Source organism: Camelina sativa, chromosome 3 (assembly GCF_000633955.1).
Source record: "Camelina sativa cultivar DH55 chromosome 3, Cs, whole genome shotgun sequence".
Taxonomy (NCBI): domain Eukaryota; kingdom Viridiplantae; phylum Streptophyta; class Magnoliopsida; order Brassicales; family Brassicaceae; genus Camelina; species Camelina sativa.
The window spans coordinates 3851613-3877804 of NC_025687.1; the positions used below are offsets into that span (position 1 = coordinate 3851613).

General features: G+C 37.9%; 9 protein-coding genes across 15 annotated transcripts; 4 read left to right on the plus strand and 5 right to left on the minus strand.

Annotated features, from left to right (window-relative positions):
• On the plus strand, positions 100-3158 carry LOC104767391 (malignant T-cell-amplified sequence 1 homolog). Its single transcript, XM_010491428.2, has 9 exons — positions 100-300; positions 449-547; positions 1255-1336; positions 1434-1501; positions 1596-1693; positions 2120-2256; positions 2337-2404; positions 2740-2803; positions 2934-3158. Exons 2-9 carry the CDS (start codon positions 537-539, stop codon positions 2949-2951), a joined length of 546 nt encoding a protein of 181 aa, XP_010489730.1. The 5' UTR covers positions 100-300; positions 449-536; the 3' UTR covers positions 2952-3158.
• Positions 3841-5599, minus strand: LOC104767402 (F-box protein PP2-B15). Its single transcript, XM_010491435.2, has 3 exons — positions 4839-5599; positions 4621-4739; positions 3841-4526 (listed from the first exon to the last, which is right to left on the minus strand). The coding sequence occupies exons 1-3, from the start codon at positions 5085-5087 to the stop codon at positions 4046-4048; spliced, it is 849 nt and encodes a 282-aa protein (XP_010489737.1). The 5' UTR covers positions 5088-5599; the 3' UTR covers positions 3841-4045.
• LOC104767413 (probable protein phosphatase 2C 5) lies at positions 5876-8671 on the minus strand. 2 transcript variants are annotated; one of them, XM_010491451.2, is made up of 9 exons: positions 8459-8671; positions 7963-8195; positions 7693-7864; positions 7374-7591; positions 7172-7279; positions 6958-7083; positions 6642-6874; positions 6241-6495; positions 5876-6153 (listed from the first exon to the last, which is right to left on the minus strand). In XM_010491451.2, exons 2-8 carry the CDS (start codon positions 8170-8172, stop codon positions 6276-6278), a joined length of 1287 nt encoding a protein of 428 aa, XP_010489753.1. In that variant the 5' UTR covers positions 8173-8195; positions 8459-8671; the 3' UTR covers positions 5876-6153; positions 6241-6275. The 2 variants fall into 2 exon arrangements, with proteins under 2 accessions (XP_010489753.1, XP_010489746.1); XM_010491444.2 differs by having other exon boundaries at positions 5876-6495.
• Positions 9108-15568, minus strand: LOC104767430 (kinesin-like protein KIN-14G). The gene is made up of 18 exons (XM_010491460.2): positions 15128-15568; positions 14569-14768; positions 14110-14256; positions 13347-13595; positions 13177-13248; positions 13020-13088; positions 12789-12884; positions 12506-12667; positions 12315-12396; positions 12098-12193; positions 11823-11990; positions 11625-11731; positions 11330-11508; positions 11062-11223; positions 10530-10947; positions 10236-10439; positions 9687-10141; positions 9108-9597 (listed from the first exon to the last, which is right to left on the minus strand). Exons 1-18 carry the CDS (start codon positions 15255-15257, stop codon positions 9471-9473), a joined length of 3123 nt encoding a protein of 1040 aa, XP_010489762.1. The 5' UTR covers positions 15258-15568; the 3' UTR covers positions 9108-9470.
• Positions 17867-18312, plus strand: LOC104778637 (glycine-rich RNA-binding, abscisic acid-inducible protein-like). The gene has a single exon (XM_010503087.2). The coding sequence runs from the start codon at positions 17923-17925 to the stop codon at positions 18310-18312; it is 390 nt and encodes a 129-aa protein (XP_010501389.2). The 5' UTR covers positions 17867-17922.
• On the plus strand, positions 18456-19212 carry LOC104767445 (keratin, type I cytoskeletal 9-like). The gene has a single exon (XM_010491473.1). The coding sequence runs from the start codon at positions 18520-18522 to the stop codon at positions 19024-19026; it is 507 nt and encodes a 168-aa protein (XP_010489775.1). The 5' UTR covers positions 18456-18519; the 3' UTR covers positions 19027-19212.
• On the plus strand, positions 19704-20993 carry LOC104767454 (GTP-binding protein SAR1B-like). Its single transcript, XM_010491481.1, has 3 exons — positions 19704-20019; positions 20136-20267; positions 20411-20993. The coding sequence occupies exons 1-3, from the start codon at positions 19891-19893 to the stop codon at positions 20729-20731; spliced, it is 582 nt and encodes a 193-aa protein (XP_010489783.1). The 5' UTR covers positions 19704-19890; the 3' UTR covers positions 20732-20993.
• On the minus strand, positions 20844-22821 carry LOC104767464 (pentatricopeptide repeat-containing protein At1g09190). The gene has a single exon (XM_010491489.2). It carries the CDS (start codon positions 22600-22602, stop codon positions 21130-21132), a length of 1473 nt encoding a protein of 490 aa, XP_010489791.1. The 5' UTR covers positions 22603-22821; the 3' UTR covers positions 20844-21129.
• On the minus strand, positions 22957-26177 carry LOC104767475 (exopolyphosphatase-like). 6 transcript variants are annotated; one of them, XM_010491518.2, is made up of 9 exons: positions 25036-26177; positions 24693-24845; positions 24474-24515; positions 24315-24395; positions 24103-24222; positions 23744-23851; positions 23431-23534; positions 23246-23301; positions 22957-23160 (listed from the first exon to the last, which is right to left on the minus strand). In XM_010491518.2, the coding sequence occupies exons 1-7, from the start codon at positions 26113-26115 to the stop codon at positions 23496-23498; spliced, it is 1623 nt and encodes a 540-aa protein (XP_010489820.1). In that variant the 5' UTR covers positions 26116-26177; the 3' UTR covers positions 22957-23160; positions 23246-23301; positions 23431-23495. The 6 variants fall into 6 exon arrangements, with proteins under 6 accessions (XP_010489820.1, XP_010489815.1, XP_010489809.1 ...); XM_010491513.2 differs by having other exon boundaries at positions 23246-23534; XM_010491507.2 differs by having other exon boundaries at positions 22957-23301; positions 23431-23851.

Genomic DNA, 26192 nt, shown 5'->3' on the forward strand with positions numbered 1-26192 from the left:
ATCGATCCTAGTAAATCAATTTATTAAAAGGGTGACTCAATACATATATTTTGTCGTAATTCCTAACCAATTTCGGTTTGGTCGGATCGAAATTGGTAGTACCCTTCGCCTTCGGATCTCTTTCACTCGTTTCCTAGGTTTTTCTAAAACACTGTCGTTTTGATATTTCGAGAGAAAAATCTCTCTTCTCTTGTGGTACTAAAGTAGGATTCCTCTCAAATCTCAATCGCCGATTACAGTAGTTTACTACTCCTCCTCCGCCGAGGGCACATTTCTCCGTCAGCCATCTTTTCTCAGTCGGTGAGTTCTTCCTGGCTCTGTTCCGTTTGATGTTTCTGTTTTGTTTTTTTTCTCTATTGAATTTGTCCAGTTTTGTTGTTGATTTTATGTTACGAAAACATTTGAGTATATCTCTCAAATCAAACGTCCTCCAATGTTCACTTTGCAGGGAAGCAAATCATAGTTAGAAATTGGAGATTATCTTCAGTTGTTAGTTAAACATTGACTCTTTCCCCTAAACTTACCTTTCCTCCAACATGTTCAAGAAGTAAGCATCTTTCCTCCAACACTGTTAAATTTTTTTATTTTTATCAATTCATAATTTTATCATCAACATCTTATATGGATTGTAAAATCTAAGAATTAGTGTTCTCAACATCTCGTCATTGTTTATACTAGTTTATATAGAATGTGTGGTGTGATGAGACTGAAATTTCGATTAAGGGGTCTGGTTTGGATGATCTTTTAGGGTCAGGACAGTAGCTACTAGCTTGTGAGTAATGTAAATGACCTATACTGCACTTTATAGTTTACTGTAGTTGGGTTGTAGTTACTTTTCGACCACATTGTTGGTACGTAGGCTTTCGGATTCCATTGTTTAGAATTGTCTCTGTATGGGCAGGTTGGTTGTTATATCTTCTTCAAATTGGAAGGTTGTGAGTTCTCAAAAGCAAACATCTTCAAGTTTGTTAGTGTTAGGTTGTGGTTTTTGTTGCTAGCTTTTTTTTGTTTGGACATTAGATGATCAGTTCTGATAGTGTCGCTCTTTGATTTACCAAATCTTTACAAAGAATTCTGGGTCATAGTGGAAATTTTGGGTCTTGATTGGAACTCTCAACTATCACAGAGTGCTATCAAGTTTAAGTGGTCTCTTCTTTTTGATAAGAGTCTTCTACTTTGGACGGGCCTTTAGATATATTTGCTATACCTTTATGTCTATGAAGGTGGTATTTATGTTCAATATCTTTAACCTAGGTTTTGTTTGGAGGAGATTTCATCACAAAACCAAGTGAAGGCATCTGTTCAACGTAGGATCCGCCAGAGTATTCAAGATGAGGTATGCCTGCTGTTTCATTTGCCTTTTTTCCCCTTCTTAAACTTTTATGATTTCGTGTAGTTTGGTAGATATAAGAATGTTTATGTAAATGTTGCAGTACCCGGGACTTGAAACAGTGATGGAGGATCTACTCCCCAAAAAGATTCCTCTTATCGTAGTGAAGTGGTTTGTAAAACAACAACCTCATATATCACTAGTATCTTTTCTGAATTTTCTTTTACCACTTTCTATTCTAACACTTACTCTTGACCTCGTGCAGCCCAAACCATCTGACCCTTGTCGTTGTCAACAATGTCCCCCTCTTCTTCTGTATCCGTGACGGGCCATACATGCCAACACTGCGACTTCTTCATCAATGTAATATCACTCTTCCTTCACACCGTTCATGCTATATGGTCTTGTTGTCACAGCATAACATAATTGGGTGTTTATTCTAACAAATTAAAATAACCACCTGTTAGTTTCACTATGATCTGCATTAGAACTTAGTAACTTACCTGGTTCAAAAACTGCATATAGTTGAATAATATGTCTGACACTTTTGGAATTTCCAGGATTTTGGTTTCTGTAAGTTGTTGTTCCTTCCGCTTATCTCATGCCACTGTACTATATAAAAGGTCCATGGTTTAATATATTTCTCCATACCGTTCCCGGGATAGCATTACGTTCTTAAAAACATTACGTTCCTGTAATTTCACATACTGTGAATCCAATAGAAAACTTGGGATTTTATCAGTTAGCCGAGAATGTCAATTTGGCAGTAAATTAATTGGAATTTTGCAGACCCAAATATAATGAGGAGGTTTCAAGTTGATAGAGGTGCCATAAAGTTTGTTCTCTCTGGTGCAAACATAATGTGTCCTGGTCTTACTTCCCCGGGAGGCGTTCTGGATGAAGAAGTTGACGCTGAAAGGCCAGTGGTATGAACAAAACACTATTTCCTTGGGTGCGTTTTTTGTTTGTTTCTACTGATGTTAACCATGAATATGTGTTTGCTTAGGCCATATATGCAGAAGGAAAGCAACATGCCTTAGCAATTGGCTTCACCAAAATGTCGGCCAAGGACATGTAAGTCAATTTCGTTGTGTAGGAATAAATTAGGAAATGCAAACATGTGCTTCTATATACTTTCCAATTTAAGCCAACTTACGGACTCTTGGCTGCAGTTAAATAAAGTGACTTGATTGATTTGTCTTCTTTCGTTCGGTACACATCTTTGCACCAGAATAAATTTGTTTGCTTGAATTTACTTTCACTTCGCTAAACTTTCCTTCTCTGTGCCATTATCACAATCTAGATTTGGTCTCTATGTTAGTTTAATGGTAGTGATTTACTGACTAGGTCTATGCCCTGGTCTATGTGTAGTTAACACTCCTTATTGGTTTTCTTGTGTTCGCCCACAGAAAGGGAATAAACAAAGGAATCGGAGTGGATACAATGCATTACCTCAACGACGGTCTTTGGAAGGTACACTAAACCCCTTATTATTATTGTTGCCAAGCAGTCTCATTGTCGATATTTACTCCATTTTGGAAGAAGACACAGATCAAAAGTTTCTAAAATTGGTATCGCCTATGTTTATTTGAAATGTCTGCAGATGGAGCGGCTAGATTGAGGACGAAATTAAAGGTCCATGTTGTCGGAGAGAGATATCATGATCTCCTTCTCTAAACTTATGAAGCTTTTGTCCGGATCAACCTTAGCTTTGTTTTGATTCGCTTACAAATATATAATGTTTATTTTATGAGGGAGCATCAACCTTAGCTAAGGTTTCTACAGTTTCTAATTCCGTATAATCAATGGCTTTTTACGTCGTAAGCAAGTCACGGTGGCGCAGATCCTACGAATATGTGCTCGGTTAAGTCACTTTTGTTTTCATTGATTTTCAATTATAATAATTTTGTTTCCTCTATGGTCGAGTTTGAGCTTTGAATTTTACAAATATGAAAAAAAAAAAATGATGATTAAAAATGCTGATAAAATGTTGTAAACAAATTGCTATAAAACCATACTGAGAAATAATGTTGCCTACGTATTTACTTATAAGGTGTAAATGATATAATAGTACAACATACACGTGCTTGCACGATGTCACAACGATAGAGAATTGAGGCCACCTACATGAGATTAGGTGACACCAGAAACTCGATATGTGCTAAGAATGTCCTCATCCTCATGTTATGCGAACGGTAATGACCACATTCTGACATGTCTTTTTCCCTATTTTCCTCATTTTAGTATTAATTTCATGGAAAACTATCTTTTATCTACTATTCTTGCAAGTGTCATTAAATCAATCAGAATTATTCGCATTCGTATTTGTACAACCTATACTAATTCAGTACGTATTATGGATATAGATAAGTAATCGATAGAGATGTTTGAACAAGTAGCAACTATTTGCCCCAAAAAAAAAAACAACAACAAGTGGCAACTAAATGTCAACAAATATAAAGTATAAATCACAATCACAATCACAATAATCCGCCATACGAACCAAATACTTGACAATTCGTGGTCTTCATTTTTTTTTCTTGTCAGATGACAATTGACAAATGTTGGTCAATACATTACGTACTCTTACATGCATAATAATGTAAAATTCAAACCACCAAAATAGTTTGTCTCTCATCTCACAATTTGGACCCGAACCAAACACATAATCAGGTAAACCCAAAATTTGGTACACATCTTTCCATTACTACTCACTCACTTTTGGGGTTTAGGCCTTACTTCAATCCCATCAATCGCAATCCCACCTTTTAACTGATAACCTTTAACTTCGGTTAGACTCATAACAACCTCCATGTCTTCACCACCTTCGTGTCCCGTCTCGAACTCTCCGAGCTCTATCTCCATCCACCCATCGTCTCTCACATCTGGCTCCCTCCTAAGAGCCCCGACAACCTTGTCCATCGCCATCCTCTGTTCTCGCTGTCCGTAAAACAGCCGCTCCATTTGTTGTTTCTTGCTATCCAAGCGACTTAGATAAGTTGACTTTGTTTTCTTTTCACCATTCCCCACTTTTATCCAAGTCTCTGCCGGAACTAGCTCTAGTCCATACGCACGTGACGTCACTTTCATAATCAGATAAGCTCCGTAGTTTGTGTTGGGCGATAAAGCTCCGGTTTGGATTTTTCCGATGATTTCTAACCAGTCCGTCATTATAAGTTCCACCCCTTCCGAGAATCTATGATTCAAAATATATTTTTTAAAAATGATTACGTTTTGTTTTTACACCAATGATGTATACTTTAATTTATTAACTAAAGTTAATAAATGACCTTGAATCTGATCGAGGGTTCCAAGACCAGTAATGTCGTTGGTCGCTCCAAGCTATGGAAAGATCTCTTGCCGATAAAACATACGATATTTTCCCGGAAAGCTTCTCGATCTTGAACATCTGATTTTGGAAAACATAGCCCATATTATAATTTCTTGTTTTTCTAATTCTTTAGAAAATCAAGAAAGCAGTATTAATAATACTGTAATATATACTAACCTTTCTGCCATTATCGATGAGAATTGATTCACAGAGATATCGATAGAGCTCCTTTTTGGAGGAGAACTTCCGGTGATGATCATTCGATCTAGAGACAACGTGGCTGTAATCGGAAGGTATAAACTTCTCCCAGACGAGATCAGAATCACCGGCGAGCTGGAAGACTGAGGAGACGGCCGACGAAGTGAATGTGTCGGCCGGAGTTGTGAAGGAGAGGATGTTCGCTACGCATGCTTCTGGTAACATCATCCTTCTTCAAAATTGAGAGAGAGAGAGAGAGAGAGAGAGAGAGAGAGAGAGAGAGAAAGAGAGAGAGAGAGAGAGAGAGAAGATTACTACTATGGCTCTGTTTTGCGGTTTTTGTTTGTTTTCGAGACGGAAAACGTGACCGAGATGAGTCTCTTATACGCGTCCTAGTAGTTACCATTTTGGACCGAATGGCCCATTCCCGAATAGTAGTAACATACTAACATCATTTGCCTTCTTGGCAGACAAAACGTTTGCTGGTTGTTTGGTCGAGAAAACAACGTTTGTGTCTCCCCAAAAACTAAAGAGAGCCTTTTTCGCAGACAAAACGTTTGCTGGTTTGTTTGGTTGAGAAAACAACGTTTGTGTCTCCCCCAAAATTTAAAGAGAGAAAAGTTTGTTCTCTCATTACATAAGCTAGCCTGTGTTCTGTATTTGAATTGAGGCTTTTTGGTTTTGGACTTTTGATGAGATATTTGTTTGGGTAACATGATGGTGTTAAGTAGTCCCCTCCCTTCTCCGGCAAATGAGGCTCAGAACCTGAGATTTATGAACTTCTTTATTGACAAACAAGCTCACCGACGTATTACTTTGTAGGGTATATTATAATAATGGAATATTTGTAAATAACAAAAACGTGTGTATTACACTTGGTCAAAAACTGAAAACAACAAGAGTTGAGATTCAAGACCGCATCTTAAAGCATTGACCAAACCAAAGTATAGCAATTACAAAAACCAAGTGTTTTCAGGGTCACATTGGCTCAATTGTATCACCAGAGGAGAAAGATATAGACCAAAACAAATTAACTTCAATTAATGGGCGCAATAGGATTGACAATAACCAAATATGAATTACTTACAACTTAGAAACTCTTGTTAGTATATCAGCAATTCCCAAGCAAAACACATCTACGAAGGTAAATGGTCAGCATAAGCCGAGTAAGCAAACCAGGGAAATCTCAAACAATGGAAAAGAATTGGATCTATTGTCTCTCTTCCTCTCTCTCTCCCTCTCTACAGACATTTGCATACACTTCTACTATTACCGCTACTTCTCCAATCAATGCCTGGGAAAAGAACACAGTACCAGACTACCTCACAGAGCACCCCAGAAGAAGGTAGATAAGAAAACGAGAAACATACTAATTTCATACCAGATATTATGATTTCTCTCTAGAGCAATTTGGCTTTATGTTTTCACTGAACCTTTGCTTGGTCTTTTTCCTTCCATAGCGTCTTTCTTTTTCTTGCATATTGTGCATAGGAAGGGACCTTCCCATCGATTAGATGCTGAGGAGATGATGGAACCCCCGTTGCTTGATAAACCTTCACCCGGAGATTCATCTGTTTGACATACAGCACATTTTAAGAGCCCGTTCTCCGTATTTGAGGGAAGATCCTTTCCCAATCTGCATTTCAAAACACCAACCAATAAAAACTAATAATCAGTATCTGAAGTTCTCAGCTACTTAGCGCGTTAAATAAGCCCCTAAACACTTAAACACGTAAAACAGGACAAGTGCTTGCAATATCAGTTTCTTGGCCAGAAGATTACCTATCTGCAAGCACAGCAGAACCTTCTTCAAACAACTCTTCCACAACTCCTACAGCAGAGAGCTTGTTCCCGTTTTTGTGGTTGGTAGCTGTATGGTTTTTCCTAGACAGAAATGAGGTGAATGCGTTCTGCTTCTTTATGGGCGTTGGAGACAAGGCTAGATGATCAGATGGAACTATGTCAACAACTACACAGGTAGTATCATCCTTCAACCCTTTTGTTCGCAATGCTTCCTGATAAAACATATGATTCAGAGAATAAGAGGAATCTCGACTGGAGGAAGTACACAATTCAATCGACAGGGTTGATCACCAACCTTAACAACAAGTTTTGCAGCAAGCTCGGCAGATAAACCACGACAAGCTTTTGCGGCCGTATCAGAAGACAGTATATCCCATATACCATCTGAAGCTATAATGAGTCTCCCTCCAGCATCTGAAAGCTGAATGCACAGATAAAAAAATACATTTTTGTTCAATATCTAATATAAAGAATTGATGTAAAAACGCAACAAGGGGAAGGGAGCTTACTTTCACTTGCTTAACATGTGGTATAGGGACAATAAATTCTCCCACATCCGTATCACCAATGGACCTCGAAAGACACAAACCACCAGGCCAGCATCGAAGTGGACCAACCTATTGCATCGTCAGAATGAAAGCACATTACAAACCCTACCACAGCCAAACACACAATGACGGAGTAACTTAACTTTCCTGGAAATGATCATACCTCATTGCCACCAAATACATTGAGCCTTCCGACCTCACCTCCACTGGCAGTTATGCGTTCCCTCTCTTCAACATTCTCTTCTAGCCTGTGATCGACAGTCAGCAGAGAAACCACACCACCTTGGGTGTCTAATATGCAGCGGGAGTCACCAACAGAAGCGACAGTGATAGTCCAACCATCAATTAGAACGAAAGTCACAGTTGTTCCAGAAGTTTCCCCTGTAAACACAACAGATCTTAACAGTTTGAGCATACTTGAAAAAGAAATGAATATTCAAAGCTAGCAAAAGGCCTTTAAAACAATAAGCATAAGCGTAGACCTTTCTGCTGAAACTCAATGTCAGTTTTCACAAAGCCAGCAACTAAAGCTCTAGGAAGAGCTTGAAGCCACTCGTCCCTGCTTGCGCCTTGAGGAATTGCACTCACCACATTGTCCAGAAGATGTTCCTTAGTATATATGGCAGCTGAATTACCATTGTGTCCATCAAATATCTATAGACAAACCAAAACAAAAAAGGATTAAAATTAAATGAGAGCTTTTTAAGTTCAAGAACGCTATAGATGTCACTCTATACAGAAGAAGGTCTTACCCCGAAAACTGAAAAAGACGATGAAGGATCACCAGGTACCCTCTGACAATCAGTTTTAATCAAAAAGTAATCTTCTCCTTTCTTAGCAAGAGCAGCTTGACCATACTTGATAAGAGGTTTCTCTACCTTCTCGCTCCTCAGCTCATTACCAATGAGAGTTGCAAGAGGAACAAGCGGATGTTGCGTCCTCGGTGCTTTTGACACGCTCATCTTTATCCAGACTTCAGCATTGGCTGGAACAAAATCACAGACAAAATTATCATTTGGTTTCTACTAAGTTACTCATACATAAACCTCAGTTTCGTGAATGAAACCAAACAAATACAAAAAATCTAGAGAGAATGCAGAGGAAAACCCTAATCTAGAGAATTCAACAATCTTTTGAGATGCCGAAAAAATAAAATGTGATAAAAAGTAGAATCGATCAAATAAGAAACACCGAAAACCAGTAGAAGAACACTATCGAAGCTTTGCTACACAAGTTTAGGAAACTAACCAGAATGAAATCGCGAGTAGCATACACAACAGATCTAGTATAAAGAATGGCTTCGTTAGATAATGTTAAGGTACTCGTCGCTTCTCCGGGGGGGGAGGGGCGTCGTTGAGAATTCGAATGGAAGTATGAAACCGCGTGAAGAGTTTACAGAAGAAGAAGAAGAAGTTTCAGAGTGGGAGGTTTGTGGATTTTCTCAGATTGGGGGAAGAAACAAAAGCGACGCGGGGGAGAGGTTAGGGACAGCTAATTTTATTAAGAAAATGATATCTTTTGAAATGACGTAATTACCCCTCAAAAGTGCTGCTTTAGGTAAATTTAATTAATCCACATGTATGTATATTTTTAGTTAATTTTATAGAAAGCATATCTTTTTTTTTTGAAACGTATTGTGAAAATAGGGATTTATTACAATTTATTAAAAAGACAGTAAAGATATTAGTAGGTAATTTAGAGTTCTTTTTTTTCAATATATGTTAAAAGTTATGAAAAATACCTTTATCATAAAAAAAATTGTCTATTTTTCTAATAAACAGGATGACTTTTGTGATTAGTACTTGATCATGTTGAGAAATTATTGACACACTTTTCAACAATTGTTTTGACTTTTTTACTTGCAGCAGTTTAAACATCACGATCCCTTCTAGTCAAACTGCCATGGATAATGAATATCCGGGTAGCTTACAAATATCATTTAGTAAAAATTGCAAAGTTTACAAATCATCTCTCTTGATGAAAGTGGCTACGAATAGAAAAAATATACATTGGCGTCGAGAAGAAGTATACAAATTATACGATATATATCGACATTACATTACAAAAAGAAAGCCCATAGGTTCGTCGTATACGCCATCCACATCAAACAAAGACATTTTATATTCAACCTATGGCTCAAACGTACCCTACTCTTTGTATACGTATGACCACATATGAATGGGTCCGCCAAAAAAAAAAAAAACAAAAAAGAATTTGGATTGTTTTGTATCGTATTACTCACAAAATGTATTCATTAATCTTACTTGGGATTTTGTCTCTTCTTCACAACAACTGTACTGTTATGCCTTGACGAAGTTTGTCCTGGTGTGTTAGAGCCAAGCGACAATCTCCTTGTAGGCGTCGGAATTAGCGAAGGTATCATACTCCTGATCACCAACATCAATTAATTCCCATTACCAAAAAACATACATAGAAAAAAATAAAATAAAAACAATCTAATCGTTTAACAATTCACCTGGTCTCAGCGGCAACTCTACTGATTTTTGACTGAGTCTTCTTTAGCTTAGTAGTAGAAGAACCATTAGATGATGCTCTTGGCATATTCACTTGAACATTCAACTGCCACATCAAGTTTGTCTCCGAGCAGTCACTTGTTGCGGTTTCATCTGACTCGTTTGCTTCTTCTTCGAATGGAACCTTTTTTACCTCAAATCCTTTACCTACTACATTATTATCTACGCCTCTCGTTGGTTCACGTTTCAAGCTAGACGATCGCTTCTGATCACCCAGTGTATGTGATCTGTTTTCAGGTTTGCCATTACGCGTGATTTCGTCTTCGTGTTTATCAATCCATTCACTGCCTGATATAAACTCCGTTTCCTCCTCTTTCTCATCTCTCGACGGGCTTTTCCATGATGGTGAGCCCGCTAGTCCTTGCAAGTCAAGGCTGGATGCAGAGTCACTTTGACCCTGCAAGTAAATTTCACTGTACATTATGAAGTAACCCACTGCAAGATGTACCCAAGAGTTTAGTTTTTGTGATTGGTTCATGAGTTCTCTTTACCTCAATGCTGTTAGCATCATCAATCTGTGACGACGTCTTATGTTTGGTTTGGAACTGTCTTGTGTTTGCTGATTTAGAGAATGAAGACGAAACGCCGAGTGACTTTCTTCTCAGGAGTTTATCAGGCGTAAGGGGCCTTGGTAGCTGTGTTTGATCAGCTGCCTCGTTCTCCTTTCTCGCTAATGCAAGTTTCAAACTAGCAATCTAAAACCAAATAACAAAGGTAACTGATTTGGATAATGAGGATGATGAGTTTAATAATGTGAAAAAGTATTGAAGATTATAGCTAGTGACCTGTTCTTTGAGTTCTTTAACTTCAGAAGTGTCCTTGTTGACACGAGCAGCACCGAGTTCAACAGTGGCCACCCTCTCTGCAAATTTCAGGGTGCTGAGTGTTTCTCCCAGAGCTTCTTGTTCAGGGCTAATGTGAACAAACATAAGTGTTTTCGCTTGTCCTCCTAAAGCGTCCTGGAGAAGTTGGGTGAGTTTGCTATTTCGATAAGGGATGTGGTTGTTTTTCTGGGAGAGAGATGCAATCACGTCTCCAAGAGCAGAGAGAGATTTGTTGATGTGTTGTGCCTCTTTCAACCTATCACCGGTGACCTCAGACTTGTCAACCCTTTCGCTTCCAGCAAGATCAACCAAATGCATTGAACCCCTTAGAGTTGCACCTGATGTCAGATCTTTTCCTTGGACATGTACTGTGAGACAACTGCATATATATAGTATAGAGAACATGTCATACATTAGTTACATGTAATACAAGTCTGACACTAAAAGGAAGAGATAATAAGATTCAATTGTTATACAAACAGGAAAAGGGAACCTGTGAGAGCGACTACTGCGGTCATTCATGGCTGTGGCGCTGACTGCACGGTTCTTTTGACCAATATTCATCAAATGAATGACGTCTGAAGTTGTGGAGACCGGAACCAATGTCGCCTCTGGAACGTTGATTCCATCTTGCGAACTATTTCGAATCTCTAATGTGTTCACAAGTCAAGAAAAAACAAACACGATGATAGAAATCACTAAAGAAACAGAACAAGCTAGAGAAAATCTGCAGGGTGTTAGAAGTCTTTAAAAAAGGATATCTGCTGGTTTGGCCGTTAGTGGCAAGGAGATCTCGGACTTGCTCGTTGTAAATTTCAAGCATTTGAACTGAAATGCTATATGAAAAGGTTTCTTTTCTCACACTTGACAAATGAAAGAGATCACTCAATGCTCTGTAGTTTACTCCTAAGCTTTCCTCCGTCAGTTCATTAGGTCCCATCTGATTACCACACCAAAAAAAAAAGAACTTATAAATAAGGATAACATTGTTTTCGTCTGAGAATATGAAAAGTCATTAATTACTGTACAATAAGTTAGATTGTTCAAGAAAAGTACCATGGTGAAAGTTTTTCCGGATCCTGTTTGGCCGTATGCAAATATGCATACATTATAACCATCAAGAACAGACCGGATCAGAGGTTGAGTGTCTCCAAACACCTCCTCTACAATATTGAAGTTTGTAATTTTTTATATGAGAGCCGAAAAATTGAAAGAATATAGAAAATTCAGGAAAGAAAAGGTGAGAAAATTTACCTTGAGATGCTGAAGGGCCAAACACTTTGTTGAAGGTGAATGATTTCCGACCTAACTTTGAAGGGTTTGCAATTGATATAGTTGAATCCTCTATGTGATCCACAGTAGTCAAGACACTTTTTTGCCCAGGTAAGAATGGTCTCACTCGACAATACACCCTTATGCTCCCTGTTAAGTATTTGTTAAAGCTTGAATATTGCAAAACGATCTCATCTCTTAACACCAAAATTACACAATACATGTAGTGATAGCAATATGTATTACACATTTTTTACCTTTGAGGTCTTGGACTTGATTGTAAAGTTTCCGGTTTTCTTCAAGAACTCTTTGGTATGATGTAGCTGCAAACGCAAGTCCATGCAAATGCTCGCCTGATCCAAAAAAAAAAGAACAATCTTACAACTAGTTTCTTTGGTAACGATTGTGAAAGTAAAATGGATTTTACTAGAAAATCTATGAGATAGTGACTAAAATCACAGTAGATTCTCTCACCTAAGCTTGTAAACTCTTGGTGATATTTCATCTGCAAGAGACTGAGACTTGTTTTGACAGCCTTAAGATCGTGTTTCAGTTCCTGCCAACACATATATATAATTTGCCTTACTAATCCACCAAATACAAAGTCTTAAATCTTAAAAGAGACGCGATGCAACATATATCTGTTATGTTCAACTGAACTATACCTCAGTGTGATGTTGCTGTCTGTCAATTATCATCTGTTGTTTCTTGGTCTTCTCTTTTGAAATTACATAGAGTTCATAATCTTGGATTTTAGATTCCTCAACACTATCATCTTGTGGAGTTTCCTTGTTGTCTGCAATCTCTGTCACATGTTCTTCTCCGTTCTGAAAAATATGCAAGTATAAACCAGTTCAGTATATAATAGACGGATGTTTAACAGATCCATAAAGAGTAATATGCCTATATGGATAACAACATCTCCAATTTCAAGGTTGATGCAATTACCGAAGCATCATCACTTAGCAACTCCTCATTGCCTGAGATAGTTCTCCCAAGACCGCCAGACTGAAGCTCGTCTTTGTTCCCAGCGCTCATTTGGAACTAAGCAATTGCATATTCAAGATCAAAAGTGTAAAGAAGGTATAAAAGAAAGTACATGCTTGTTATCCAAGAAACAAGAGATCACGCACATATATATGGCCAGAGATATAAAGGCCAATTACTAAAATTGCTTACCAATTCTTTCTGTGTGGCTAATCTACGTTCATACTCTAACATGACAGTTTTCAGCATAGCTTCCACCATCTGGAAATAAACAAAAGAATATTTGATCACTTAGTAAGGTTCCAGTTGATTAAGTTAAAGGATAGTAGGAAGGTAGTTTAATGCTTACACCGGGAATTTCTTCTTGCTTGGCTTCCAAGAACACCGCACGAACAATGGCATCTATTGAATCGGCACTTCCCTGAAACAAAACTAGAAATGTAAGTTGAGATTTTTTTTTAACTTTAAACAATATTAGGGATATATGTAATAGGAGGCATTGGTATATAGCTCACTAACTTCATGTTTGGTACTAGAATCAGATTGATCAAACAAAGGTTGTTCATTGGATGGAGTGTTAGAAGGGCTACTGGTGACTGCATCGACAAGTGCTTCTGATTCTTTGCGTTTGTATTGTTTTGCGATGCCAAACGTGGTTGGTTTTGAGTTCACAATGTATCTCCATGTACCGCTTCCGCCGCTCTGTTTCCACTCACGATATGACTTGAGAGCCAAAACACATTCCACAATTCTTGCGGATTTACCTCCCTGAAAACACATCAAGCACAACACAGAATGTGTGTCAATGTTAATTAGTAATTCCAACATTATAAAAATGAAGATGTCTAGCTTTGTTAATACATTACTTAACCCAAATTGTGGAGAGTGATTACTGATTTTAAAAGACTAATTTATTTAGCTAAAGTTAATACATTACTTTTGCAACACTGATGGAGTGATGGTCACAACGACCCTACCACGACTGTGCCATCAATGTGTCTGCAACGACCCTACTTCTGTTTCTAAGTATGAGAGCGACCATTTTAGCTTAGTCTAGGTAGCCCCTCCGGCAAGGTAGGTCAACCTGTGATGAAAATTGACTCGAACCTAACCTATGCTAGCATTAACACTATTAGGCATCGATCATCTCTCAAATTAGTTACAATAATTCTCGGTAATATATGTCTTATTAAGCCTAGGTCGTCAGATATCATTGTATTCTTCATAAACGGTAGATAAGTTTCTAATATGTATACAGTAGAATTGTGATTTGTTCTATTACCTTCTCAAAATCGGAGACTTCAAACATTGGAATACCCATTTCCTCCACAACCACAAGAAAGTTTCGAAGATTCTCAAAGTACTGAAACGCAGATAGAGCTGCTGTACCATCTTGACTAACAAGAGGATCATTTGGAGCTTCAACGACCTGCAAATTTTGCAGTCACAGAATCAAGACTAAGATAACCACGAGATACTTATGGTCGTCCCAATTACAGAAACATCGGCACTAAAATATTAATTCCTGTAACTCTATAAAAATATACTATTACACAAAATGGTACTAATCATGCTTGCACAACTTTTATCCAAGCAGGCCTAAGCCGTTACAAAAGTCTTTTAAAAAGTTTAGTTTAATAAAAGCCTACATATTTTAAACCAATAGAAAAAAAATCTGTAATTAAAAAAAAAGTAAAGAAAAAACAAATGCAACTAAGAGTAATTAGGTGTAAGACATTACTTTTGGTACAGCACCAGGTTTAACTCTGTTAAGGACATTGCAGAGCAAAATCCCACTCCTTAATGCAATTCTGAAATCATCCTCTGAAGGATCTGCTGGCAAATCTCTTCCTCCAACTACACCAAGTGTGTTTCTTATCCACCTTGCTGCTTCATACCTTCTTAAATCTGAAGGATCCACAGGAAAATCTCTTCCACCAGCTGCACCAATTGTGATTTCATTTTTCTCATAACCACGTATTATATATAAAGTGAATACAAAATGCAGAAGCTGGAATCGAAGCGGTATACGAAATGTAGACAGTTAAAGTTTTCCAAGAGATTGGCTTATGATCAAGCATCTTGTATCTATAAAATTCATATGTTTCTGGATTGACCTATAGTAAAACAAGAAACGTCGATATCTAATTCAAGTAAGAAGCTAACAATGGTCATCCTAAATTTCTGTATTCCATCCCTTAACCCCTGACTCGATTACAAACCCTAAATTCAGAAATCCGCGGCATTCAGAAAATTTCAATTCAAAAGATAGAAAGAAACAGAGGAATCGACGAGCGTACAAGTTTCGTCGGCGTTTGTAGAAGTGGAAGAATCCACACCAACGCTGCTAACTCGAACGTTTCGTTGTTTGAGAAAATCTTCCAGAATCGATGCCAAACAGAGTCGTGAATCTTGTTGCTCCGTCGCCATTGACAAGAAAACGATTCAATGCTTTATAGCTTGATCAACAAGATACCTAGAAAGAAAAAAACTCCCAAAATCTCAACTCGAGAATCTCACAATCCCTTAAAATTTGATTACAGATTCTTTTTTTTTTCTTTTCGAGAATTCGAACAAAGAATTGTCAAAGCTATGTTAGATTACAAGGATATGTAGAACATTGCTCAGATTTATAAGGAAGAGAAAAGAAAGTGAAAAGAATTGAGAAAAATGTTTGACCTTGTCTTTATTTTTTTTCTTTTGTATGAAAAATCAAAACAACAGGAAAGAAGAAGAAGAAGAGCGAGACATGAATGAAGCAGAGGCCCCCGAGTCTCCTGGGTTTCTATAGATGGATGGACATATTCTTCATTATTCAATATTCAAAATAAATTTTTGTTTATTCTTAATTGCTCCATTTTAATATGTACGAACTTATTTAGGTGGTGAAAATACATAAATACAGGTCTTAGCATATTTGTCAAGACTTCAAGTTCAACCATCCACTAAGTTCTATAATGGTAATAAAAGTTAAAATAAATTAGTACTCTTCAAAGTACTACAGTGTTCTATAACTTAAAAAAAAATTAGAGACTGAAATTTCCCAATTTGTCGAAATGGGATTTGTATCCGAATGATTTCTACTAATTTTATTGTCTTGATAATATCTATGTTTAATTTAAATTGAAAATATATAATTTTATAGCTTGACCTTATTACCACTGAAAAAATCAACATATATAATTAAATCTTATACCGGGTGCTATTTTTCCTTTTAATAAATTAGAAAGTGGAAATTAAATTCTTGGGACCCCTAAATTCTATGAATAGATAAAATTAAAGGCTAATTATGAAACTCATGGTTGGTTGTCAAAAAAAAAAAAAAACCCTTGTGTATAGCTATTTTTCTTGCGCATAGGGGTGTTTTGAAAGCCGATCAACATGATATCATGATTAGAGAGATAGTTTTATAACCTTAAATGAATAAAGGTCGGCATGAAAAAAAAAATGTATCAAAAGAACTAAGCTATAATTCGGTCAACAAGACATTGAGATATTAAGAATTATAAACGAAAAAAGTTTTGCAAGGATGATTGTACCCACATCTTGTGAAAGTGACCCTTTTAATTATCCTATTAATTCACTGAAAATTAGTATATATTGAAATTTTGTGTAGACTTTTTTTCCCCCCAATAATATTTTATTTTTCTCTTTGTGATACATTTATTGAACATGATACCAACTCATTCAAAAAATTAGTGAAATATATTTTTTTTTAATGCTGTGAGGTACACACATATATGATATGGGAAAATAAACACGTATTACCACGAAGTTATATGTTGCTAATGTTTGGAAACTTAGTTTAGCACCTGATGTTAATCTGATATGTGATTGCGGGCTGTGAACGGAATGAGAAAAAGTATTGTAATAGTTAATGTGTGTTCTGTATTGATTATGGCTGAAACAATTGAACGTAACTGGAATCATTCAGAAAATTGAACGGATGAAAATATACTATAAGACAGAGATTGTAATACTTAGTTTTGGGACTTGGTTAATTCTTGATTTGTAGTGTATTGATTAGGTTTGAAAATTGAAAACAATCGAACGTCATTGAATAGATACAAATATTAGTTATATCACTAATTAATTACCATCATGTGTAAAACGAAACAAAGAATACATAATGATTTTCTTTAGCCACGCCATATCCATTTTTTTTTTCTTTTCTCATGGGACCTAAAAAAGATTTGGGCTTTTTTCATTCCTATACAAAGTTAGCTGACTGAATGAAGGCCTTTTCCTTTAGGAATTTTTAAAAATTGATAAATGAGCGTATTATTATGGCTTCGACACCTTTATTATAAACTAAATTGAATAGATAAAAAAAAAACAAAAAAAAAAATAGTGGTTAATTAACTCATTGACTATTCCAATTAGGGTTTAAATATTTTCGAAGTATTTATCTGTCTATGTATGCTTAGAGTTGATACATTGTAATCTCGGTAGAGAATACCAACACGATTGATCCCGGTTTATACTAAGTTGCGACAGCCGACAGCTGCTCGATAACTAAATCCCGGTTTGAATAGTCAAGGCACTAAACATTATAGTTTGCGTCTTACCAAACAAATATGTAACCCCGATAATGACGTTAATATATCTTTAAATAATTTAAACGAAATGGTTACCTTTGATCAAAAGGAAAACAAAATTGAATAGTTTTTAAAAATCAATTTCGCCTTGGTGATCAGGAAGTGCTAATGTGATATGTGGCCTCTATAATAATAAGACGACACGTTCAAATTCCACACTGTATTTCCAATTTTCACTGAAGGATTCGTTTTCATATACTCGCCTTAATTAGTTTGACTTGAAACCTTGCTCTTGTCAGGACATTAGAATTGGAGGAAATAAAATATTTTGTGTATTTTTTTCGTAGTGGCGTCCATTTCTTGTTTCTCACGAAAACGAGAAAGAACTATCGAAATATAAAAAAATAAATAAATAAATAAATAAATCTGACCAGATGAAATTCGTATAAACTATAAATAGAGATCTATAAGGATCATAACACAAAACCGCATTTTTGCCTTTTTGGCTTTTGAGTGATATACAAAAACAGAAAAGATTAGTATATATATGGTCATATATGGAGATACACAAACTCATGAAACCAATGGCTTACGTATTACTTTTGGTACTAGCGGCGATTCATGCGCATATCCAAGCCGTTGCTTCAATCTCAGATACTTCTGATGTCTCAGCCGTCCATGATCTGAAACCAAGTCCCACCACAGGAACTAAAACATGTTGGGAGAAATATTTACCGGTTTGGCGGCGGGAGCTTAAAAGCAGCGGTGGCGGTGGCAGTAGCGGTGGAGGAGGTCGTAGTGGCGGAGGTGGCAGCAGTAGTCGAGGCGGAAACAGCGGTAAAGGCGGCAGCAGAGATAGAAGCGGTGGCTCTGGGAACGGAGGATCTTCAAATCATGGCGGTNACATTAGAATTGGAGAAAATAAAATATTTGTGTTTTTGTTGTAGTGGCATCCATTTCTTGTTTCTCACGAAAACGAGCAAGAAATATGAAATATAACCCAAAAAAAAAAAAAAGATTTTGACCATATCATATGAAATGCGTACAAACTATAAATAGAGATCTATAAGGTCATATGTAACACAAAACCACATTTTTTTTTCCTTTTTGGCTTTGAGTGATAAAAACAAAAAAAAGATTAGTGTATAAGGATCATGGAGATACACAAACTCATGACAACAATGACTTACGTATTACTACTATTGCTACTCTCGATTCATGCGCATATCCAAGCCGTTGCTTCAATCTCAGATACTTCTGATGTTTCAGCCATCCATGATCTGAAACCAAGTCCCATCACAGGAACTAAAACATGTTGGGAGAAATATTTACCGGTTTGGCGGCGGGAGCTTAAAAGCAGCGGTGGCGGTGGCAGTAGCGGTGGAGGAGGTCGTAGTGGCGGAGGTGGCAGCAGTAGTCGAGGCGGAAACAGCGGTAAAGGCGGCAGCAGAGATAGAAGCGGTGGCTCTGGGAACGGAGGATCTTCAAATCATGGCGGTGGTGGCGGTGGCTCTGGGAACGGAGGATATTCAAATCATGGCGGTAGCAGTAGTGGCGGCCATTTTGTTGGAAGCGGCGTTGACTGTTTCAAACACCGTGGTCTCGCCAGTACTCTATTATTATCTCTCGTAGTCGTGAGCTCTTTGATTATTTTACGTTGAAAACAGTTGTAAAAAATGTGTTTTTTTTTTTTTTTTCGTGTGATCGATATAACAGCTTTAAAAATGTTGTTTTCTAATTATACAAAATGAAATATTGTATATAGACTTTGATTATATGTCTATTGACTATAGATACTATGAATGCTAAAGTTATGATGATTGGATATATAGTTCGAATGTATTGTATGTTTTTATAACTCTCTAAACAACAACATATGTTCAGAAGGAACATATTGATTGTTACAAGAATTAAATGTTGCCCCTCAAACTCGAATCCTATGTGCCTTCTAGACAATTTTTAATTGGTGATGAGAAACGCAGCTTCTTGTCGAACGAAATCAACGCTCCTTCCTTCCTTGTCATTAATTTTATCGCCACGTGTTATCAGAACTTCTCCAATGGGCTCTCTCTCTCACCTACCCAATAGATGACGGAAAAATCAAAAAAAATCTTTAAAAAGTTCATAATAATAACACTAACGTATCAAAACACATCGCAACCGCAAGTTTATCGATCGGACGGTCCATAATGGTTCTAATGATGTCAACGAACCAATCAAAAGTCACCACATCAATTCACCAGCTTCCCATCACCCACGTGTCTGTTTTTATTCTTTTTTTCCTTTGTATATATATATATATATATATATATATATATATATCTCCATCATCAACAAAACGAAAACTTCGATTTTGGTTCTCTATCTCTTCAAAGCTTTGATTCGTTTTCTCAAGAGCTTCGATCTACGATAGTTTTTTGATACGGAGAAGATCGTGAAGGTCTGTTTGATTGTTTCGTATTTTGTGTGTTGTTAACTATTATAACATCAGATCTATCTGATTCTTCTGAGGAAGACGATAGGTCATGTTTTTGTTCGATTGGTTCTATGGAATCTTGGCCTCGTTAGGTTTGTGGCAGAAGGAGGCTAAGATCTTGTTTCTTGGCCTTGACAATGCCGGCAAAACTACTTTGCTCCATATGCTCAAAGACGAGGTCTGCTCTCTCTCTCTCTCTCTCTCTCTCTTTCTCTTACAAATTAATATACATGATGTATCTATCACTGGAATAAAGAAAACATGCCTTAATCTCCTCGATTTTGGTATTTGCAGAGATTAGTTCAGCACCAGCCAACACAACATCCCACCTCTGAGGAACTCAGCATTGGCAAAATTAAGTTCAAGGCCTTTGACTTGGGTGGCCATCAGATTGCTCGTCGAGTTTGGAAAGACTACTATGCCAAGGTTTCATCATATTATCCTCTCTCTCTCTCTCTCTCTTTAATGATCTAAAATGGTGTAGAGATAGTTCAGAAATTGATATAAGATGCCTATGTGTCAGTGAATCACTAATCTGTTTGTTTGTTTGTCTGCTGTGGTGTGTGAAGGTTGATGCTGTTGTGTACCTAGTGGATGCTTATGACAAGGAAAGATTTGTGGAGTCTAAAAGAGAGCTGGACGCTCTTCTATCAGATGAAGCCTTGGCAACCGTGCCTTTTCTTATTCTTGGCAACAAGATTGATATCCCTTATGCAGCCTCAGAAGACGAGCTGAGGTATCACTTGGGTCTGACTAATTTCACTACTGGTAAAGGCAATGTGTCTCTTGAAAACTCTGGTGTTCGTCCCCTTGAGGTCTTCATGTGCAGCATCGTTCGCAAAATGGGATATGGTGAGGGTTTTAAATGGATGTCTCAGTATATCAAGTAAAGCAGTATTACCAGACAGCATTGCTTCACGGTTTTATATATATAAATCAGAGACATCTCAAATTTTTCTAATTCAAATCAAAGCAAACAAGCAAGATTCAACTTTGAAAATCAAAGAAAACACAACTTTCCAATCTGCTTCGTCAAACAGAAGTTACATGTTCGTTTGTTCGCTACCAGTTCAGATTCTTGACTTTTATAATGTATAATATCCTATCAAAACGTTTTCTTCATACAGAACTTACATGTTTATTCGCTACCAATTCCGAGATTCTTGATCCGGTATCTAGCTGAATGATTATGGTAAGGAGTCTAACAAGAACCCTGGTCAGCTGAATATTTTTGGTTAGGAACGACCAAGCAACAAGCCAGGCCTCTATAGACTAAACCAGCTACTTCTCAGACTGTAACATCGCAAATAGTGCTTTGGCCAGTAGACTTTCTAAGGCGATTCTTTTTCATCAACGTTCGCACCTTCTCCACATCTTCCCATCTCCCTTCCTCTGCATACAAATTAGATAACAACACATAATTCCCCGAATTCCGTGGCTCACTCTTCACTAGTTCCATGGCTGCAACCTCCGCTAGCTTTACATCTCCGTGGCTGCGACACGCACTGAGCAGCGACCCCCACATCGCTGCATTAGCGTCTACGGGCATACTTTGTAGAAACTCAAACGCCTCTCTGATCCGTCCGCTCCTACTCATTAGATCAACCATCACTCCATAATGCTCAGTTCTCGGCTCAAGTTTGAATTTTTCCATCATCAAACTAAACAATTCTTCTCCTTTCTCCAACCGACCTGTGTATGAGCAACATGCCAAAACCCCCAAAAATGTCGCTTCATTTGGAGCTACCTTCCCTTCCTCGATCATAGCATCGAACAAGTCTATACCGGATTCTCCCTTTCCATTCACCGCTGATCCTGATATCAGAGTGTTCCATGAAACAACGTTTCTCCGCTGCATTTGTCCAAATATAGTCGTTGCTGTCTCCAAGTCACCGCTTTTACAGTAGAAATCCACCAAAGCGTTTCCCACGGTAATGAAATCTTTGATCAAACCATTGGACTCTACAGTAGAATGAATCCATTTTCCGGTATCCAAAACTCCGAGAGATGCAGAGATTGGCAAGACTGTAACCACCGTCGCTTCATCTGGATCGAAGCCTTGATCAATCATTTCGCAGAAAAGCTCCAAAGCCTCACGATCTCTGCCACATTTGGACAAACTTGATATCATCGAGTTCCACGACACAATGCTCCTTTCGCTCATCTGTTTGAACAAACCAAGACCTCTTTCAACGTCCCCGGAATCGCAGAACCCGCGTACCATTAAGTTCCAGACAACAACGTTCCTCTCAAGCATTTCATCGAACACTTTCTGGGCATCACCCATTCTCCCACCGGAGGCATAAAGCTCCACCACCCCGATCCGTATTTTCCCAAGACGGTGAAACCCAGTTCTAAGAACCTCACCGTGAACGCATTTCCCAAACCGCAAGTCAGAAAGTGACGAACACGATTTGAGCAAAGGCGCGTAAGTATACTCGTCGGCCCAAATTCCGCGGCTTTTCATGGAAGAGAAGAAAGAGAGAGACTGTAGAGGCGGACCAACAAGCGAGTAGCATTTGATGATGGCATTGAAGACGAGAACGTTAGGGTTTTGGATATGAGAGAAGACGCGGGAGGCGTAATCAGAGTAACTGAGGGATCCGCAGATAGAGATGAAGTGGGCGAGAAGGAGACTGGAACCATGGAGGAAGTGACGGAGGAGATGAGCGTGGATTTCGGGTAAACGGGTTCGAGTATTGTGGCCGTGGAGAAGACGAAGCAGCTTCCGCTCGATTTCCACTAAACCTCCTCTGCTCATCTTTCACTCTCTAGTCTAACTCAACTATTGTTGCTTTGCTTTGCGCCAATTTCAAACGCTACTTTACCTAGACCCACAGTATACAGTATTTGTTTGTTTCAACTTCAAGTAGTTTGCTGCTATGTATACGGTATAATACCAAACGCTGATAACTACATCTCCTAGTTCTCCTTTTTGCATTCGATATTTGCGTTTACAATCTTAACTACATCTCCTAGTTATAACAAAATAAGCTTCTTTAACACTGTAAACGCAACCAAACAATCAAAGACAGTAAGAGGTTGCAACATATTTACTTCAGTGGAAGTGGCACCAAGCGCCATGAAAACAGTAATCAAGTATAGGAGAGAGAGAGAGAGAGTCTGTAAAACTAGAATACAATAGAAAACAAGTTCAATATCGTTACAACATTAGGGAAATGCGCAGAGAAACACGGTCGCAAGGTTGGGAAGAGAAGGTAAGGAAACGAACACAAAAATTTAGTAATTTACAGAGTCTAGGTCAAGAGTATTGAGGATGCACCATCTCTTAGTGTTCATCCGGATTTCCATTCTTTCTCTGCTTTAAGAAAGAGGCAAATTGTAGTTTTACCATCAGGCAAATTATACTACAAGATAACTGACTGAAGAATAGTAAAGACCACCTGACGTTTTCGACTTCAGGATTTGGACAACGAAAACCACCAGGAAAATCCAGCAGCTCAATGAATCAAATAATGGAGTGATTTAGTTTTAACGTAACAGTGGAAATGCTTTGTGATGGCCGTTATTATATAGTATAACTGTATAACACGCTTTCTATCTTTAATGCAGAGAAAATTTCTCGTACCTGTGAGAGATTCAGTTTAATAATTACCAATGACTTGTTGGCTTAGCAACCCGTCTGATTGGTTTTCAGGAAGGAAAAACAACCACCATTTCCTTTTTGTATACCTGATCAGTTCAAGGCAAAAGAATAACAAAAAGTTGCATATGGAGACTTTGGCTACATAGCCTACGTTAGTTAGTGAGGCTTCGTTTTGTCTATTTTACTGTTTCCAATCAATCATAGATACTTGCTGATAGCTGAGAGTTCATTGCAATTCAAACATTTGATTATTAAAAGAGAAATTGATCGAAACTTTTGGGTAATGGAAGCTTACCCTTTTAAAATGCTCAAATTCTTTTTCCAATTGCGATGCATCAGAGTTTTTGTTTACTTGATCTTGACAACCAACTTCTAAGGGTCCCTGGTGTTGTTCTTTCAGTACCTGCAAACAAACAAACAAACAAGAAGCAGAGCAAAGTGAAGAGAGAAAGATTTAAGACAATGATGTTGAGTTGATTAGATAAAATGGAAACATTCATTCTAGCCACAGCAAGGAAATTGACTAACATGTTTAAATAAATTGACTAAGAGGTGATCCACATACCGAGCTACAACGGGTTGATTGTAGAGTTTGAAATGGTATTCTATGGTTGCTCAGTGTAGGAAATAGAATGATAAGAAAGATTTACTTACGAGTTTGAAGCTCTCGGAAGATCCAAGAAATTCAACTTCTTGGAGATCCACATTCTCACTTCGTTGAATTATCACAGATAATCGTATAATCAAACACAAAATTATGAATTTTTGCTTTGCCTGAAACAGACAAACAAAAGGATCAAGAGGTGCAGCACGATCAAGCTTGGGAAACTTTTTGCTAACCTAAGCTAATATATGAGACATATTACCTCCCCAGTGAAGTCTTTAAAAGGTGCACGATCAAGCTTGGGAAACTTTTTTCTTTGGTATCTCACAAGCAATGCTATAAGCTGAACATCATATGATAGTAATCAGAGAAACAGTAAATTCAAGACAAGTTCTTCCTTCTAGAGAATTCAGTACTCTACCTCGACTTCCTCTGCAGTGTAGCTATGGAGATGATCTCCATTCTATGAAAGAAGAAACTATTAATAACAATGAGGATAAAATAGATACTGAAAACCTACAAAAGAGTTTATAAAAGAAACATTGTACTCTTGGTGATAAGCTTTTGTGAGTTGCTTTTCCAGCTTTATAATGAGCTGTGATTATTGAATAGAATGTTTAACAGCGTAAGATGAGCTAACCTTGACGATATGATAAGACTGCTTATGATATCCCTTTTTCCCTGTGATGATTCCGATATTGTGCAAGAAACACGCAGCTTCTAGATACTCAAGATCCTTATCGTCTAGGATAAGGTTAAAATCATTGCATTTCCTCAAACCTACAAAGATCGCCTGGAAAATCACTGTACTATCAAACCTACTGAAACAACCAAAATGACCATATCCAGTTGTGCAGAGCTTGAAATGAAATCTGAAACCATCAGAAACTAGAACACACACACACTCACTAAAAGAGATAAATATCACCTGAGGAATGCCTATTCAAAAGATGAAACAAAAGCTATAATCTTAATGAATGTACCTTGGCGATGTTGGCACAGCGTATAGCATGATTCATTCGCTTTTTAGCATTGAATCGAGTGGCAAGCCTCATGACGGATCGCCACCTTGCATTGGCATTCAAATCATATAATCCATCAAAAGCTTTAGCCAAAGAATCAGCAATCACACCCTCTGCCAATGCATACTCAGAGACCTCCATTTCCTCGATAGCAAAAGCCTTGAATATTTCCTCCAACAATACGGCCCCAGCAACAATGAACTCTGATCTTCTCTTGAAAAATCCATCTCTCCGAATCTGCTCTTCATCTCCTCCCTCACTGCATAGCTTCGCTACAAGGCTGCTCAGCTCTGCTCTACCAAATCTCCAATCTCTCTTATACCCCTCCAGATTGAATTCACACATATCAGCTCCGTAGCCACTAAACACCGCATTCTCAATAGCTCGTATAGTTCCTGAAGATCCCACAACCACCTCAAAACCATCAGATTCTTTCAATCTATCCACTAAACCAGACTCATCAATCGCATGACGGATATAGTCTCGCATTTTCTCCAATCCATCACCATTATTTTTCAAGAACATCTGCGTCAAATTCACATGACCTAGCTTCAAAGAAACAGCAAGCTTCACATCACCACACTTACCCACAACAAATTCAGTAGAACCACCACCAATATCAACACACAACACTGATTTCTCAAACACAGGTAGAAACTGAAGCACCCCTAAATAAACCAACCTCGCTTCCTCTTCACCAGAAAGCACATCGACCTTTAACCCAACGTCCTCGAACACCGCCTCCACGAACTGTTTCTGATTCTCCGCTCGCCGCAAGGCTTCCGTCGCAACGCATCGGATCCGGTCACCAGAGACGTTATGCGAGAGGATCAAACTTTTGAATTTTCGTAGAGATTGAAGCGCACGATCCTGAGACTGAGACGAAATCGAGGTTGGAGATTCACGAGACAACACCACTGGCTCCTTAAGTCTCTCGACTGGAACAAAAGATCTACCAGAAGGATCGGCGTGGACTATAAGAAGCTTAAAAGAGTTTGTTCCCATGTCAATGGAGGTGAAGATCTGAGGATTCGAGTTCATCTTCGATCAAATTGGGCGTAAAAGTTGATTATACTGTAGTTTTAGTTATGGGTTAACTTAACCTAATTATAAGAGAA